This window comes from Mauremys mutica, chromosome 9 (assembly GCF_020497125.1).
Source record: "Mauremys mutica isolate MM-2020 ecotype Southern chromosome 9, ASM2049712v1, whole genome shotgun sequence".
Lineage (NCBI taxonomy): Eukaryota > Metazoa > Chordata > Testudines > Geoemydidae > Mauremys > Mauremys mutica.
The window spans coordinates 29,186,587-29,203,965 of NC_059080.1; the positions used below are offsets into that span (position 1 = coordinate 29,186,587).

Here is a 17,379-nt window from a genome sequence, read left to right on the forward strand (position 1 = left end):
CAGGGAGGCTAAAGTGTTCTCCTACAGGTTTTTGTATATTGCCATTCCTAATATCTGACTTGTGTCCATTTATCCTTTTATGGAGAGATTGTCCAGTTTGGCCGATGTACAAAGCCGAGGGGCATTGCTGGCATGTGATGGCGTATATTACATTGGTGGACGTGCAGGTGAATGAATTGGTGATGTTATGGCTGATCTGGTTGGGTCTTGTGATGGTGTCGCTGGTGCAAATATGTGGGCAGAGTTGGCATCGAGGTTTGTTGCATGGATTGGTTCCTGAGTTAGAGTTACTATGGCGTGGTGTGTGATTGCTGGTGAGAATATGCTTAAGGTTGGCTGTGGGCGAGGACTGGCCTGCCTCCCAAGGTCTGTGAAAGAGAGGAATCTGAAGCCATGATGTACTAGTAGAAAAACCCAGAATATCTTCCGTAAATTCTAGGTAATCAAGCCTGGCAAAGAATGCGTTAGCTCTGGAAAGGGTTTGAACTTTCTCATCTGCTAAACCATGTGTAGGATATTTTCTTGGTCTGCCAACTACCATTTTATCGAGGGTCTATATGAACAGTTTAACAAATCCCAGACCAAAACATTCCCACTGAGAATGTAAATGATTTCCTGCTGATCAGCTTTCCTGGGCCTCAATCTAAAGGTAACACCAAGCAGCGTCATTCCAGGAGATGGATCAAGTCAATAAACTCAGAGCACCTATAAATGCATGCAATACAAAAGCAGCAGCAGGTAACATCTTTTGTAGAATATGTCTCTGTTAGGCTGGCTGCCTTTCTGAATGTCATGCCATAATAGCTGTGGTAAAACAAGTCAAAGCTGCTGATGCTTCATGATTTCTCCTGAGAGCTGCCTGTATGTGTCTATCCTTTATTTGATTTCTCAGGGAAAAAAAAGTCTCCTTTCATCAAAATAGCTGTCTTCTGCAAGGGAAGCTACTGCCACATTGATTTTAAGAAGCTGATTACAAAATGACTTACTTCATGAATTACCTGTTAAAACTCTTGTGTTTATTAGTTCCCATTCTGCCGTAGTTACATGCTCCAAAACACAGTTAAATAGAACAGGCGGCTCCTTTCTTGGCTCCCAAGAGAAAAATATTAACCATAACCACACTTCATTTCTTTTGGCAAAACTCTTGCCATTTACTCTTAATTATCAAGGTTAAAAGATATCTGAATTAAATCTTTTGACCCAGAGAACCAATTTCCTCACTTTTCTTGGAGAGGAATCAAAAGACCAATGCATTACTGAAGGGTCCTTTTCCCTCTCTGGTTTACTATTAAATATTTATTAGCTTCATAACTTCACATAAGTGAAAGGGTAAAGAGTAAGGATAGAATATGAGTTGTATTATATTATAAATCTTACCCGTTGTGATAAATTTAGATAAAGAGGCAGGACAAACTATAGAGATGCAGATGGCAGAAGCGTACAGGGGCCTACCGCACTTTGGGTGCCCGTATAAAATAGGAATTTTAAGGAGAGAGGACAATGAGTACTTGACACCTGGAGCAAGGAGAAAAGTGAATGAAGATGAAGGCGGGAAGCAGAGACAGAAGAGCAACAACATGTGAAAAGAGGATGGCGCAAATTGTGGCATGGAGGAATCTGATGGGAAATACAATGAACATAAGAAAAAACATATTGCGTCAGACCGAAGGTCCATCTAGCCCAGTATCCTGTCTTCCGACAGTGGCCAATGTCACATCCTCTAGTGGGAATGAACAGAACAAGTAATCATCAAATGATCCATTTCTTGTCGCCCATTCCCAGCTTCTAGCAAACAGAGGCTAGGGACACCATGCCTAGTAGAATTCAAAGGCAGAGCATTAGATGTGAGGATGAGAGGTTTGAATTTTATGTGGAAAAATTCAGGAAGTCAGTGAATGATCACGTCACACACCTTTCATCCTCACAGTGGCAGGAAAGAACTTTAGGTGCAGAATGTTGGATGTGTTGAAAAAAGGAGAGGCAAGAGTGCAGGAGTCTAAAAAGAGGAATGTTATAGTGAAAGAATGAGGGCATGAAGCAGAATTTTAAGCACTGGGGACAGAGGGGAAAGGGTAGATTTTAGAAATATAACAAACAGAGAAGCAACAAGATTTGGCATAAGCTCAGAGCCTCTGATGTGAAGAGTCAGAGTTCTCAAGTTTTGCACTTGAAAAGGAAGGATAGCAGTGTTTTCAAAAGTATTGGAGAAAATAGGGAGAAAAATTAATTTTCTGTTACTGGTGGGAGTTGGATTAAACTTCTTTAAAAGTAGGGGGTGCATCGATTCCCATTCATTTAAGAGTTGTAAGAAGCCCTTGCGCTCCTTTATAGAATAAAAAGAGCTAAAATAATAGGGCCGTTCACCTCCAAAACAGGTGCATGTCACCATCTAAAACAAAGGCACATGCAAGGCACAGGTGCAAGGGTTTTGCTGGCTATTGTTTTGTGTAGGTTTGTACATCTGTCAGAGAAAGAGCATAAAAACCATAGAAGCTGAGAGAGTGGGCAGCAAGAAACCCTTAAGCCAGAGAAGGATTTGTAGCATGACCTTGGAAAAATGTTGAGAAAACGTTTGGGTAGAGTACTGCCTGGAAACTCGTTCCGCCGCTTGTGCATGGAAAGCCCCTGGCGGGCCGGGCCAGTTTGATGTAATGCGGTTTCTTTTAAAAAAAAATGTACAAAGTCCTATTTCCCTGAACACATGAGGATTCAAACAGCAGGAGCTCCAGCTCCAGTGACCGTGGCTTGCTGCTCACACTTTCAAGCCCCTTTCCAGGCAGTACTCTACCCAAAAGTTCTTGCTCAACTTTTTTCCTAGGTCATGCTACAAATCTTTCTCTGGCTTAAGGGTTTCTTGCCCAGTCTGGAGCAGCGAACCGTGGCCACTGGGAGCCACGATCGGTCAAACCTGCGGATGCGGCAAGTAAACAAACCAGCCCGCACCGCCAGGGGCTTTCCTTGCACAAGCGACAGAACAAGTTTGGGAACCACTGCTTTAGAGAGAGAAGGTGGGTGAGGTAATATCTTTTACTGGACCAATTTCTGTTGGGGAAAGAAACAAGCTTTTGAGCTACACAATTTATTGTTTAGGTGGAGGAAGAGAAGACAGCTCTTTAAGAGTTCAGTGCATAGTCTGATATTTCTCTTTGCTCTGTGAAAGAAAGAGAAGCTCTCCACAAAGAATTTAAAGTAACTCATACTGCTAATATGCCCAGAGTCACTGAAACAAACAAATCAGGAGCATTTGAGATGACTACCACAGTCCCTTTACAAAGGCAGAACATTTTTGGTATCTTCTTTTACCTACCCTTGACTGACAGCTTTAGAACTACCTCTAAATCTCAACAGGAGGAGAAGCAGCATCTTATCTGCAGTGTGTGTGAAGTGGTGAAAAAGAATATATTAAAAAAAAACAAAAAAAAACCCAAAACAACTCTAAAATTTTAGATAAGCCTTTCTGTGAAAGACAAGGGAACAATTTAAATTGAATCTTCATTCCAGAAACTAAATAGAAACAAAGCTGATATGAAGAAAGAAGTCTTGAGGGGGAAAACTATCTCCACCATCCACCCCAACATGATAAAAAAAACAAACATAAAATAAGCAGGAGTACAATAAAAATAGAACACAGCACATGCTAAGAAAAAAAGTCCCATATGCATGAACATTTATTGTGGGAGCTGCATTCAGTGCACAAAGTAATCAACTTTTAGTCTTGATATACCTCCCTTTAGCAACTTCCAGTTTAAACTAAAGGCCGATCTCCTAGTTTTGAATTGCAAATTACTTTTCTAAATCACTTAACATCTATCCTTGAAATTTCACATGTCAACAGCTCATTAATATCTACAGTAAATGTAGCTCTCTGAAAAGAACCACAGATTTTACATTTATTGAGACAGATAGCTGGCACACAGAAATAGGGCTCCTTCAATTACACTTTGGCAGAAGCTAACTTGAGTTTAAAATCTGTCTACAGGAATTTATGGCAACACTGCAATGACATGACTATTTTAAATAAGATTAGCTGCTGTTGATGGTGATGCTTGGACAGTGTTTATAAATCAACAGAGGCTAGTACTTAGGATTTTATAATGGACCACTTCAGAACCGTCTACCATTATCATCTATGCGGTATAGTATGATCAATACAAACAGTGGTTGGAGATTAAAAGTGGTACAATGATCAACATATGGTAATGAATGCAAGCAACACACAATATACTTCAAAATTTTACTTACACCTATTCTATATTTTATAACTAACTTCTTTAAATATTTGCAGAGAAAGGCAGATATACACTATTATGATGAATGTCTGACACAAATAAGCATTTTAGTAGGCTCAAATTCTCATTTTTAGAAATAATTTAATCCATAATCCTAAAGACAATAACCCAAGATATAAAACACAACATTTTGAACACAGATTATTTGGATTGGTTATTTGAATAAGATTAAATAATTTGTAAATTCATCTAGAAATGAAGATCATAGAATATTTCACCAGAATAAAATAAGAATATTCCTATTTCAAGTCAGAAAAAATCTTGAAAAGTCTAGCAGAACTATAACTCCTCCCAAATAAAATCTAAAATGCCCTTGACAATGGTTTTTTACAGAAGTGCTTAAATTTTTTTTAAGATTAAATAGCAGATGACCATTGGAAAATTTGCCTATTAAATGGTTTTTTTACAGTATAAACATGTCCTATTCCCCTTCCTCCGAACATATGAATTCTAGTTTATGATGCATTGTAACCTGGCAAGCCTATAGCCTGTACAAGATTTGGAAAATTTACTCCACAGCAGAAGAGTATCATTAGATGTGGAAATTCTCAGTTTCATCATTAAAATGAAAGCAAAAGCATGTATGAATGTAACTAAACACAACTAAGGAAACAGTAATAAAAATCTGCGTTCCACAGTTCTAATTGCTGCCTACTTCTGTGATATTGTAGGCTATAATTTGCAGGTCTTTTACCATTACCAAAAAGACATGGATACTCTAAATTGACGCTACAGTAGCCAACTATTATTACATAGCTTAATAAACCCTATATACTAAAGTTGGAGAAATAAGATGAGAAGCAATTATCGAATTCAACGAAGAACAGAATAGTAAATTCATAATATTGTGTTACTGTGGGAGGTGAAACCTAAAGTCTAAAATTAACTGATCATAATTTAGTAATTCTAGGTCTTAAAAGTGCCTATTAATGGTCAAGTTTATTTTTTAAAATACATACTGTATTCCCCTACAAATGTAGCATTTTACTATTCTTCAGACCTTGCATTTTTCCATGTTCCAAGTACTGTTTGTAATTAACATTGCTCCTGTTTAAAGTCTTTATGGATGTCTCATGCACAGTAATGAGATTGACAGGATTCAGCACCTTTTAGGATCCTACGCCCTCTTTGCGGGCACTGTTGCAGATTCTCTACTACATGTTTCTTGATGATGTAGTTAAAGATTCTTAAAGAAAAAGATATTTCCAATCTACAGGACATTCTCCACTCAACGCAATTTCAAATTACATTAAACTTGGAGCCTGAAGTATTGAACTGTGATGTCCCATAATCTTAGGATGTAAAACTTTAGGATTAACCAATTTAGGGACTGGCCAGTTGCCAGAGTTTTTGGGATACCCTGGGTGATGGTCTCTGGTCACCGTAGCAAGGGCCAGGTTGATGCACATCATCTCCCACTGCTAAACAACCCTATTCTGTTCATGAAGTGCCCCATCTCCCCTCACTGTACAGTCCCTTTTTGCTGCTACTTCCAGAACTGACTGAGGCAAGTTTTGTGCATCTCTATGTGACAGTTTTGGAATGTTTAATAAACTAATTTTGAATATTTTCATATAATTTGCATATGACTCTAAATTTCAGTTTTATGGACAATATACTCTTCCCCAACCAGCTATGGGCAGGGAGGACGATGAGGACAGGGAGCTGTACAAAGCTTGGCAGCTACATGGCTCAGGCACGAAGGAAGGAAAATAAGTATCTAATGTGCTGGGTTAGGTGGAGGTGCTGGCAGATGTCTGGGACTGCTAAATTAGGTGAGTGCTGGAAGGTCTCAGGTAACTGGGAAGGCTCAGATATCTCAGTGTTGCCTGGGGTAGCTGGATGGAGTGCTGGGATGTCTGAGGAACTGAAGTAGCTGGATGGGTGCTGGTTTTTGTCTGGGCCCTGGTAGCTGGGAAACTCGTGGCTGTGGTCTCCCTGGAGGGAAAAGGACTGGAATCTGGCTGAGGTTTCTGGGAGACAGAGAGCTGGGGTCTGGCTATGAAGCAGTGGGTCTTTTGGGGGGCAGAGGTCTGGCTGCAGATACAAAGGGTCTTGCTGGGGGTTGGGGTGCACAGTGTGGAGCCAGGGCAGGTGCTAATACTGAGCTCACTCACCTTTTGTTCCCACTAGCTGACCAATTTGTATGAGTTTTCATAATTTTTAGTATTTTCTTTAAACCCCAACTGCTGGAATCACATTGCATGACAATCACAGCTTTTTTTTTTTTTAAATGAAAAAGCATCTAGCCCTAATGGTTGCAGAGAAAACGTTTGCAAATGTGAACCACATGCACTCTTAAGACTCAAAGAAGAAGCAGAACTGAAATCATTTTAGTGGTATTTTTTGGATGATCAGCTGTCAATGGATATCAACCCCTGGGACCTCTCTGCAGCATGCAACACTGTCAACCATGAGATACTGCTGTCTCACCAGAAAGAGGTGCGAGGAAAGAGGAAGACTAAAACAATGAGTCTTTTCTAAAGGGACATACCAACAAGTAGTGATGGGAAACTACATCTCTCCTACCAGACCCCTCACTTGTGAAGTCACACAAGGATAAATTCTCTCTCTGGGGCCTGGTCTACACTACGCGTTTAAACCGAATTTAGCAGCGTTAAACCGATTTAACCCTGCACCCGTCCACACAATGAGGCCCTTTATATCAATATAAAGGGTGCTTTAAACCAGTTTCTGAACTCCTCCCCAACGAGAGGAGTAGCGCTGAAATCGGTATTACCATATCGGATTAGGGTTTGTGTGGCCGCAAATCGACGGTATTGGCCTCCGGGAGCTATCCCACAGTGCACCATTGTGACCGCTCTGGAAAGCCATCTGAACTTGGATGCACTGGCCAGGTAGACAGGAAAAGCTCCGTGAACTTTTGAATTTCATTTCCTGTTTGGCCAGAGTGGAGAGCTCATCAACACAGGTGACCACGCAGAGCTCATCAGCACAGGTAACAATGCAGTCTCCTGAGAATCGAAAAAGAGCTCCAGCATGGACTGCACGGGAGGTACTGGATCTGATCGCTGTATGGGGAGAGGATTCCGTGCTAACAGAACTCCGTTCCAAAAGATGAAATGAAAAAACATTTGAAAAAATTTCCAAGGCCATGATGCAGAGAGGCCACACCAGGGACTCAGTACAGTGCCGTGTGAAAGTTAAAGAGCTCAGACAAGCCTACCAGAAAACCAAAGACGCAAAGGGAAGGTCCGGGGCAGGGCCGAAAACATGCCGCTTCTACGCAGAGCTGCATGCAATTCTAGGGGGGTCCGCCACCACTACCCCACCCCTGTCCGTGGATTCCAAGGTGGGGGTGGTAATCGCAGCCATGGCTGAGGATTCTGCAGACAGGGAAGATGAGGAGGAGAAACAGGAGGACGAGCTTGCAGAGAGCACACAGCACTCCGTTCTCCCCAACAGCCAGGAGCTTTTTCTCACCGTGACGGAATTACCCTCCCAGCCCTCCCAAGCAACTATCCCAGACAATGAAGCCATGGAAGGGACCTCTGGTGAGTGTACCTTGTAAATATAAGACATGGTTTAAAAGCAAGCATTTTTTAATGATTAATTTGCCCTGAGGACTTAGGATGCATTCGCGGCCAGTACAGTTATTGGAAAAGTCTGTTAACATGTCTGGGGATGGAGCGGAAATCCTCCAGGGACATCTCAATGAAGCTCTTCTGGAGGTACTCCAAAAGCCTTTGCAGAAGGTTTCTGGGCAGGGCAGCCTTATTCCGTCCTTCATGGTAGGACACTTGACCACGCCATGCATGTAGCAAAGTAATCTGGTATCATTGCATGACAAAGCCTAGCTGCGTATGGTCCTGGTGTTTGCTGGCATTCAAGCAACATCCGCTCTTTATCTTGCTGTGTTATCCTCAGGAGAGTGATATCGTTCATGGTAACCTGGTTAAAATTCAGGAATTTAATTAAGGGGACAGAGATGGACATTCCTACCGGGCCATGCGGTGGGGAGGTGGGAGGGGGGTGTTTAGCAGTGATCTTCCATGATACCAGCCATGCGGTGGGGGGGAGGGGTAAAGCGATCATCCCAGAGAATTGGATGGGGGGGTGGTTTCTGCTGCTGCATGTTAACAGGAAAGAAGCAGCACTGAACGGGCTTTGCTTGCTATTTGGTAAAGGAGGGCGCTGGATATATGAAGGCTGCAGAAGGCGAAAGACAATGGCTTACCATGACCGCATGCAAGCCGAATTCTGCTGCCCGGACCTGCGTCTGTGAGATCTCTAACACCAGAGCCGCATGCACTCAATATTAAGAAATCACATGTGCTATGTAAGGTGAATAGTGTTGTTCACCATGAAAGAGTGTAAGCATTGTTCTGTAAAATGCATCTTTTTAAATACTTCTCTCCCTTTTTTCCCTCCCTCATGCAGCTGCAAATTTTTCAAGCCTCCCTACTCCATCCCAAAGGCTATCTCAGATAAGGCAGTGGAAAAAAAAAGACACAAGACGAAATGTTCTCGGAAATCATGGTAGTGACCTGCAATGAAAGAGCTCATCTGAATGAGTGGAAGGACGTGGTATCAAATTACAGGAAAGATGCCAGTGAACGTGAGGACAGGAGGGACGCTCGAGATGAGAAGTGGTGGCAGGAAGATCAGTGGTGGCGGGATGCAACTCTGGGGCTGCTGCGTGATCAAACTGACATGCTCCGGCATCTGGTGGAGCTTCAGGAACGGCAGCAGGATCACAGAGTGCCGCTGCAGCCCCTGTATAGCCACCCTCACCCCTCACCATGTTCCACATCCTCCTCACCTAGACGTGTAAGAACGCATGGGGAGAGGCTCCGTGCACCCACCCACTCCACCCCCGTGGACAGCCCAACTAAAAGGCTGTCATTGTGAATTTTTTTTTAAGTGTCCTTTTCCTTCCCTCCTATCCTCCTCCCAAACCACACCCAGGCTACCTTGTCAGTTCTCTCCCTCTTTTTATAATGAATTAATAAAGAATACATGATTTTTAAACGATAATGACTTTATTTCCTTAAGCAAGCTGTAATCGAAGGGGGAGGATGGGTTGCTTACAGGGAATTAGTCAATCAAGGGGGGGGGGTTCATCAAGGGGAAACAAACACAGCAGTCACACCCTACCCTGGCCAGTGATGAAACTGGTTTTCAAAGCTTCTCTGATGCACACCGCTTCCTGGTGCGCTCTTCTAATCGCCCTGGTGTCTGGCTGCATGTAATCAGCAGCCAGGTGATTTGCCTCAGCCTCCCACCCTGCCATAAAGGTCCCCCCCTTATTCTCACAGAGATTGTGGAGCACACAGCAAGCAGCAATAACAATGGGGATATTGGTTTGGCTGAGGTCTGAGCGAGTCAGTAATGTGCACCAGCGCACCTTTAAACGGCCAAATGCACATTCTACCACCATTCTGCACTTGCTCAGCCTGTAGTTGAACAGCTCCTGACTACTGTCCAGGCTGCCTGTGTATGGCTCCATGAGCCATGGCATCAAGGGGTAGGCTGGGTCCCCCAGGATAACGACAGGCATTTCAACATTCTCAACTGTTATTTTCTGGTCTGGGAAGTAATTCCCTTGCTGCAGCCGTTTAAACAGAGTAGTGTTCCTGAAGTCGCGAGCGTCATGAACCCTTCCCGGCCATCTCACGTGGATGTTGGTGAAACGTCCCTTGTGATCCACCAGTGCTTGCAGCACCATTGAAAAGTACCCCTTGCGGTTTACGTACTGGGTGGCCTGGTGCTCCGGTGCCAAGATAGGGATATGGGTTCCATCTATCGCCCCACCACAGTTAGGGAATCCCATTGCAGCAAAGCCATCCACTATGACCTGCACATTTCCCAGAGTCACAACCTTTTGTAGCAGCAGCTTAATGATTGCTTTGGCTACTTGCATCACAGCAGCCCCCACAGTAGATTTGCCCACTCCAAATTGATTCCTGACTGACCGGTAGCTGTCTGGCGTTGCAAGCTTCCAGAGGGCTATTGCCACTCACTTCTCAACTGTGAGGGCTGCTCTCATCTTGGTATTCTGGCGTTACAGGGCAGGGGAAAGCAAGTCACAAAGTTCCATGAAAGTGCCCTTACGCATGCGAAAGTTTCACAGCCACTGGGAATCGTCCCAAACCTGCAAAACTATCCGGTCCCACCAGTCTGTGCTTGTTTCCCGGGCCCAAAATCGGCGTTTAATGGCTAGAACCTGCCCCATTACCATCAGGATCTCCAAAGTGCAGGGGCCCACGGTTTGAGAGAATTCTGTGTCCATGTCCTCATCACTCTCGTCGCCATGCTGCTGTAGCCACCTCCTCCTCGCCTGGTTTTGCAGGTCCTGGTTCAGCATAGACTTCACGAGAATGCGCGAGGTGTTTACAACGTCCATGATTGCTGTCTTGAGCTGAGCAGGCTCCATGCTTGGTGTGCTATGGCGTTTGCAAAGTTCACCGAGGAAAAAAGGCGCGAAACGGTTGTCTGCTGCTGCTTTCACGGAGGGAGGGGTGAGGCTGTACCCAGAACCACCCACGACAATGTTTTTTGCCCCATCACGCACTGGGATCTCAACCCAGAATTCCAAGGGGCGGGGGAGACTGCGGGAACTATGGGATAGCTACCCACAGTGCAACGCTCCGGAAATCGACACTAGCCTCGGTACTTGGACGCACACTGCCAAATTAATGTGCTTAGTGTGGCCGCGTGCACTCAACTTTATACAACCTGTTTTACAAAACCGGTTTATGTAAAATCGGAATAATCCCGTAGTGTAGACATACCCTAATTCTTCTCAACATGTACGTGCAGCAACTAGATGAACTAGTCCGACGACAGATTCAATGCCAGTAATATGCTTCTACCTATCCTTCACCGCCTACCACCTCATCACTACCACCAAAATGGCCTACTGCTTGCATGAGATTAGCTCATGGATAAACAGCTGGCTGAAGATGAACCCAAGCAAGACAAGCAATACTGGTGGGCAGAGGATGAGCCAACAAATACAACAGATGTTAGTCATAATCATGTTGCTTAATGTACTATCGGAAGGCGTTCAGATACTTCGGTGATGAGCTTGGTATGAAAACTTATCTAGACAATCCACTGGAAGTCTGCCTCCACAGCAGCCTCCAGTGGCCACAGGTGGAATTACACCTTCTAGATGAGTGAAGCTGAACTGCAGGCGACACGGCTGCCAAACACGTGTCTCAATAAATTCATGACACTTGGAAGCTCTTGGATAAATGACAGCAGGGATGAGAGAAAAAACTGTAAAGCAACAACAGAAGGCTAGAAACTAGAGACTGGTCAAGACCAAGCTAAGGAGGCTGTGATAAATGAAGAGGGGGGAGGGAGAGCTCCCTTTTATGAACCCAGCCAGCCAGCTAGCTATAAAATTCCTCTTAGTAGCTGTTCTTTAACTGCTTGACCTGTAAAGTGTTAAAAAGTCTCACTGCTATGCATAGGTAAAAGGAAGTGAGTGGGCACCTGGCCAAAAGAGCCAGTGGAAAGGCTAGAACTTTTTAAAGTTGAAACAAGACTCCCCTTTTGTCTGTTGTTGTTCTTGGGGAGAGGCAGACAGGGAGCAGTTATGCAGTGAGAAGCTTGGGCCAAGTATGAAAAATTATCAGTATCATACCTAGAAACTACTCATTTAAAAATGCAGATATGTAAGTGGATCAGGAAATGTTTAGGAAGACGCAATTAGGTTTATCCCTTTTATTTCTTTATGGCTTGTGGATTCCTCTGTGCTAACCCCAGGTGCTTTTGTTTAGCTTGTAACCTTTAAGCTGGACCTCAAGAGAGCTATTCTTCATGCTTAATCCTTGTAATTATTTTTTTTAATCTAGCAAAAGCCTAAATCCCAGACTTTTTTTTTTTATTAATAAAATTTACCTTTTTTAAGAACAGAATTGGATTTGTGTGTTCTAAGAGGTATGTGCACATGTTGTTTAATTAGCTGGTGGCAACAGTTGATTTCCTTTGTTTTTCTTCTCAGCTCTTCCTGGGGGATGCGGGGGTGAAAGGGCTTGAGGGTACCCCACAGGAAGAAATTCTCAAGTGCGCCTTCCTGGGTTGTCAAAGGGGTTTTGCACTTGGGTGACGGCAGCATCTACCAATCCAAGGTCAGAGAAAAGCTGTAACCTTGGGAGTTTAATACAAGCCTGGAGTGGCCAGTATTAACTTTTTAGAGTCCTTGTGGGCCCCACCTTCTGCACTCGACGCACCAGAGTGGGGAATCAGCCTTGACAGAGGCCGAGTAGAGAGTTGTTAAAGAAGTGCATGAAAGGTTTAAAAAAAAAAAAAAGGCAACTTGATGTAGGGAGTTTTCAGGATAGTCTCACCAAAGTCTTCCAGTTTGGGTATCTAACGGTAATCACCTAAAAATGTGACCTGGCACTACAGGCTGGGCACTCAACTCCCATTAAAGTCAACAGCAGCAACCTGTGCTCAGCACTCTGAAAACCAAGTCACTTTAATTTAAGGCCTGGTATACACTAGGAAATAGCTCCATTTAACTATGCCACTCAGGGATGTGAAAGGTTCACAACCATGAGCGATGCAGTTAAACCGACCAACCACCAGTGTAGACAACGCTAGGTCAACAGGAGAATTCGCCCATCGACCTAGCTACCGCCCCTCGGGGAGATGGATTCTCCCATTGGCATAGGTAGCATCTTCACTGAAATGCTACAGCGGCACAGCTGAGACAATGCCACTGTAGCAGTTTGTGTGTGTATACAAGCCCTTAGTGTCTAAGTTTAGGCACCTACATTTGTACTCAGTTCAGCAACTTGTACTTGAATCCAGACACTATCTTTTGCCCCATAAGATATGTAGCTGGGTAATGGTTCATGTTGAGATTCTCACAAAGCTCTCCCCCTCACTCACCCCCCCAAAAAAAGCAGATTTGCAACAGTAACTTTGGCTACATTTTTAGAATCATAGAATCAGTTCAAGTTAGAGATTTTAATCTATTTCCGAACACTTAAGTATATCACTGGAGTAACTTACGAGTCAACATGTAGAACCCTTTGGCCACTTCTTGAGCATGCAGATGCAATGATAGATTCAGGCAAACCTATAAAATAATGGTTAACAGTTAACAGTTTATAAAGTGCGTGTATTAAATAGAATAAGAGAGTTACTATGTCAGTGCCATACAATTTAGCCAAAAAGGCTCACATCTTTTTAGATTAAGCCTTTACACATTCATGCTAAAATATCAAACACAAAATTTCAGTGTCAATAAGAGGTTTTTCAATATCATCCTAAGGAACTTACAGAACATAGCCACAGAATTTATTTATTCATTGTTACATTACACAGCATTGTGTCTTTGCAAATGCTATTAGCTTCTCTTTGCGGAATCTTGTCATGAGCCTCTCCTAAGTAACTTGATATCAGCATTTCCTATGTGATACTGCCTGAAGCTTTATGGGATGCTCAGAAGCGTCTACCTCACTGATACGGACCCTGAGTTATTTGAAAATAAAGTTATTTTCACTATACTTCAGCCCAGGAATCAAAATTGATAAATGATGGTAGAGTTCTACTAAATACTCTGCCTACGTGAGACATCATTTATGACATCACAGATTAGGTAGACATTTAAAATATGACTATGCACATTCCCTAGACTCTACGCCCCACTCAACAGGTACTCTGTACACTGCTAGATTCCTTTGAGCATCATTCCTTTGAGTCAGCACTAATTGAAATGAATGGGGCAGTTCATACCACTTACAGCTATTCTTTCAGGTTCTTCAAAAGCAGGAAGCTACAACTGCAATAGTTAGCTTCAAAAAGAAACTGAGGGCATGTCTTCACTAGCAAAGTTAAAGCGCTGCCGCGGCAGCACTTTAATATGGCTGTGTAGTTGCAGTACTAGCGCTGGGAGTCCCCACACCAGCGCAGCTCTCCCAGCGCTATTAAAAAAAACAAAACAAAACAAAAAAAACCACCACACCACCACCTCCAGGAGGGGAGTAGCTCCCAGCGCTGGTGCATTGTCTACATTGCCATTTTACAGCACTGTAACTTGCAGCACTCAGAGGGGTGTTTTTTTCACTCCCCGAGTGAGAAAGTTACAGCACTGTAAAGTGGCAGTGTAGACAAGGCCTGAGTGCATCTCAGCCATAAAAACTATAGACTTAAAAATTAAAGCTAAAGCTTTGGAAAGCAAAGTGGTAGCACAAAAGACACTGGTATACCTTACTGCCACATACCAGCCCAATTCAAACTTTCAAATATTCTCTCTTTCAAATATTTTGATTGCCTAATTACAGGGGACCCAATAAGATTTACTGTCACCCATTCTTAGGAATCATGACCTGATTTCTGTTAGAGCTACTTAAACTACATATTCAGCTAGAGAGAAAGAAACTAAGGAGAACTATAAGTCCTCTCTCTTCTCCATTTCCTCAGGCACAAAACCAGTTTTACTCTTTAAAAAGGACATAGTAAGGTTTCTTCATCTTAGCAACCTGATAATTCGCTTCAGATACATCATGTAGCATCTTAAAAGGTTATAAGGACAAGTAGTTACTAACTTTAAAAGTGTTCTAAGGAAATTAACATCAGTTCTGCTTGAACTGGTGAGAGGAACTCTTTTTTAGGGCATGTCTACACTACAAAATTAAGTTTACTTAAGAAGTTAGGTCAACCTGCAGCCACCACAGTAATTAAATAGGCTCTTTGCGTCCACACTGTGCTCCTTCTATTGTCTGTGCACACCCTCGCCAGGAGTGCCTACACTGACTTAAGTAGGGCACTCTGGGGAACGGACAATCCTGGGGCACCGCCGTCAGCCCTGGGACAGTGGGACTCCAGCTGTCAAAGGCAGCAACAAACGATGTAAGCATCACAGTGTCTGTACGGACACTGCGTTAACCTAACTACATTGATCTAAGCACTATGCCTCTTGGGGAGGCGGAGTTATTAGGTCAGTATAGCAGGCGAGTTAAATCCGCAGGAAAAACACTATAGAAGGGTCCCCTGAATATATTGGGGTTGCGTTCTTGAAAAGGGCAATGGATACCGAAACAACGTATATCGTGGAATTTTTCCCCCATAAGAAATAATGGAATAAAGGGGGGATGCATTCACCACACTCGCTTATGACAATGCTCTTTTCACCAGTGCATCTTTTTACAATGGCAGGTTATACAATACACATTTTACACATAAAAACATTGAATAAAATAATGTAGAACCTATGACGTTATCTGATTAAAATATGACCATGTAGATCATTGTTGCTACCACTAATATAATTGCAACAAATATTGTACAAAGGTTGTCAAATAAGGTGACTATGGAAAAGTTATGATTTGTTGAATATGAATATGCTATTTATATGCATGTATCATTTTTGTATTTGAACTTATGAGTATTGGCTCTAAACCTGGATTTCAAATGTTTACTCCTGGGCTAACACACACAAGGTAGTTAGCCAGCACATCTTGGAGGGACTATTCAAATTGAGTGGTCCATCAAAAGAACATTTAACTCACAATGGAAGATGCCTACTGTGCCACTCTGTATCTCCGGGGCACCCCCTGCACCTCCATGTTCATCCTTATAATATGATTGTGTGGTATCCTATGCAAAGTTTGCCATGTCAAATGTCTTCAGAAGGCTCATGATGCACTGAGCATTGTTGTTATAATACTGTTAATGCTATAGGTTGTAATTTCATGTATATAGTTTTGAGGCTGAAAATGTGTTGTCATGGCTAAAACAAGCCCAAGCAAAACTTTCCAGGACCAGAGGGGCAGTTCACACCTCATCAGGGCATGTATGGAACAAACCCAGCCCAGCCTCACAGGAACAAAGGACACTGGCTAGGCAGCAACAAAGGATCTGTTGGACTCTCGAGTGAGTCACCCCCCGCCCCCTTGGTCAGTCAGGGACTATGAGGAGGTAATGTTCACCTTACCTTGGGGTGGGGGCAAAGCCAAGAGGGAAGAACATGATAAACGGGAGAGACGTTTGCCATGCCCTCCCTCTCTCTCTCTTCCACCTCCAACTACAGACACCACCACCAAGCGACTGAAGCATTGATCAAAGGCGAAAGCCTGGCTGAAGGGCAACCAGCCAGCCTGTGGTGAGAAGCATCCAAGTTTGTAAGGGCACTGAAAGTGTTAAGATCAGCTTAGAAAGCATTCTGCTTTTATTTCATTCCACCAAATCTTAGTGCTTTGATTTACAATCACTTAAAAAAAATCTCTTTTGTGGTTAATAAATTTGTTTGTTTATTCTACCTGAAGCAGTGTGTTTGGTTTGAAGCATGTCTTTGTTAAACTGACAAACTCATATACGTTTGCAGCATTCAGTGGGTAAGCCTCCTGGCGGGCTGGGACGGTTTGTTTACCTGCAGCGTCCACAGGTTTGGCTAATCGCTGCTCCCACTGGCCGCAGTTCACCGCTCCTGGCCAATGCGGGCTGTGGGACGTGGCGACCAGCACATCCCTCAGCCCATGCCATTTCCCGCAGACCCCATTGGCCTGGAGCGGCAAACCGCGGCTCGTGGAAGCGGCAATCAGCCGAACCTGTGGACGCTGCAGGTAAAAAAAACTGGCCCGGCCCGCCAGGAGGCTTACCCTGGCGGGCCGCGGGCCAAAGGTTGCCAATCCCTGAGACAGCTCAAACCCTAGGAAAAACTGAAGACTTGTACTAGATTAAAAAAAAAGTTAAAATATTGAGTATTATGTTTAAAAATGTTTTGCCTAGTCCTGGTTAACCCTAGAACCCAAGACTAGATAACATTAGGAGGATCTAGACATCAAATGCCATATTCTATGGTCTTGAACTCAGGTCTAGTCCACACTTAAAATCTACACCCGAATACCATGGCTATGCCAACCTAACCCTCAATGTACAAGCAGCTGAATCAATAGGAGAATGCTTCCGTCGACCTAGCTACTTTCGCTCAGGAAGGTGGTGCTCCTACATCACAGAAAAACCCCTTTTGTCACTGCAGGCTGCATCCCCTTTATGGGGTGGTGCCGTAGCTATCCCACTATACTCCCCATAGCGTAAACATGGCCTCAAGTCCTTATTTAGGGATAGGTCACATTGAAATCAACAAATTATTTGCCAGAATAAAGAC

At 43.5% G+C, this 17,379-nt stretch overlaps 1 protein-coding gene across 1 annotated transcript in view; it reads right to left on the reverse strand.

Annotated features, from left to right (window-relative positions):
* CHM (CHM Rab escort protein) overlaps nt 1-17,379 on the reverse strand; it is a 151,959-nt gene that overhangs the window by 113,141 nt on the left and 21,439 nt on the right. Inside the window, exon 2 of the mRNA XM_045031223.1 lies at nt 13,281-13,347. Coding sequence (XP_044887158.1) covers nt 13,281-13,347 — 67 coding nt within the window. The remainder of the gene's footprint in view (nt 1-13,280; nt 13,348-17,379) is intronic.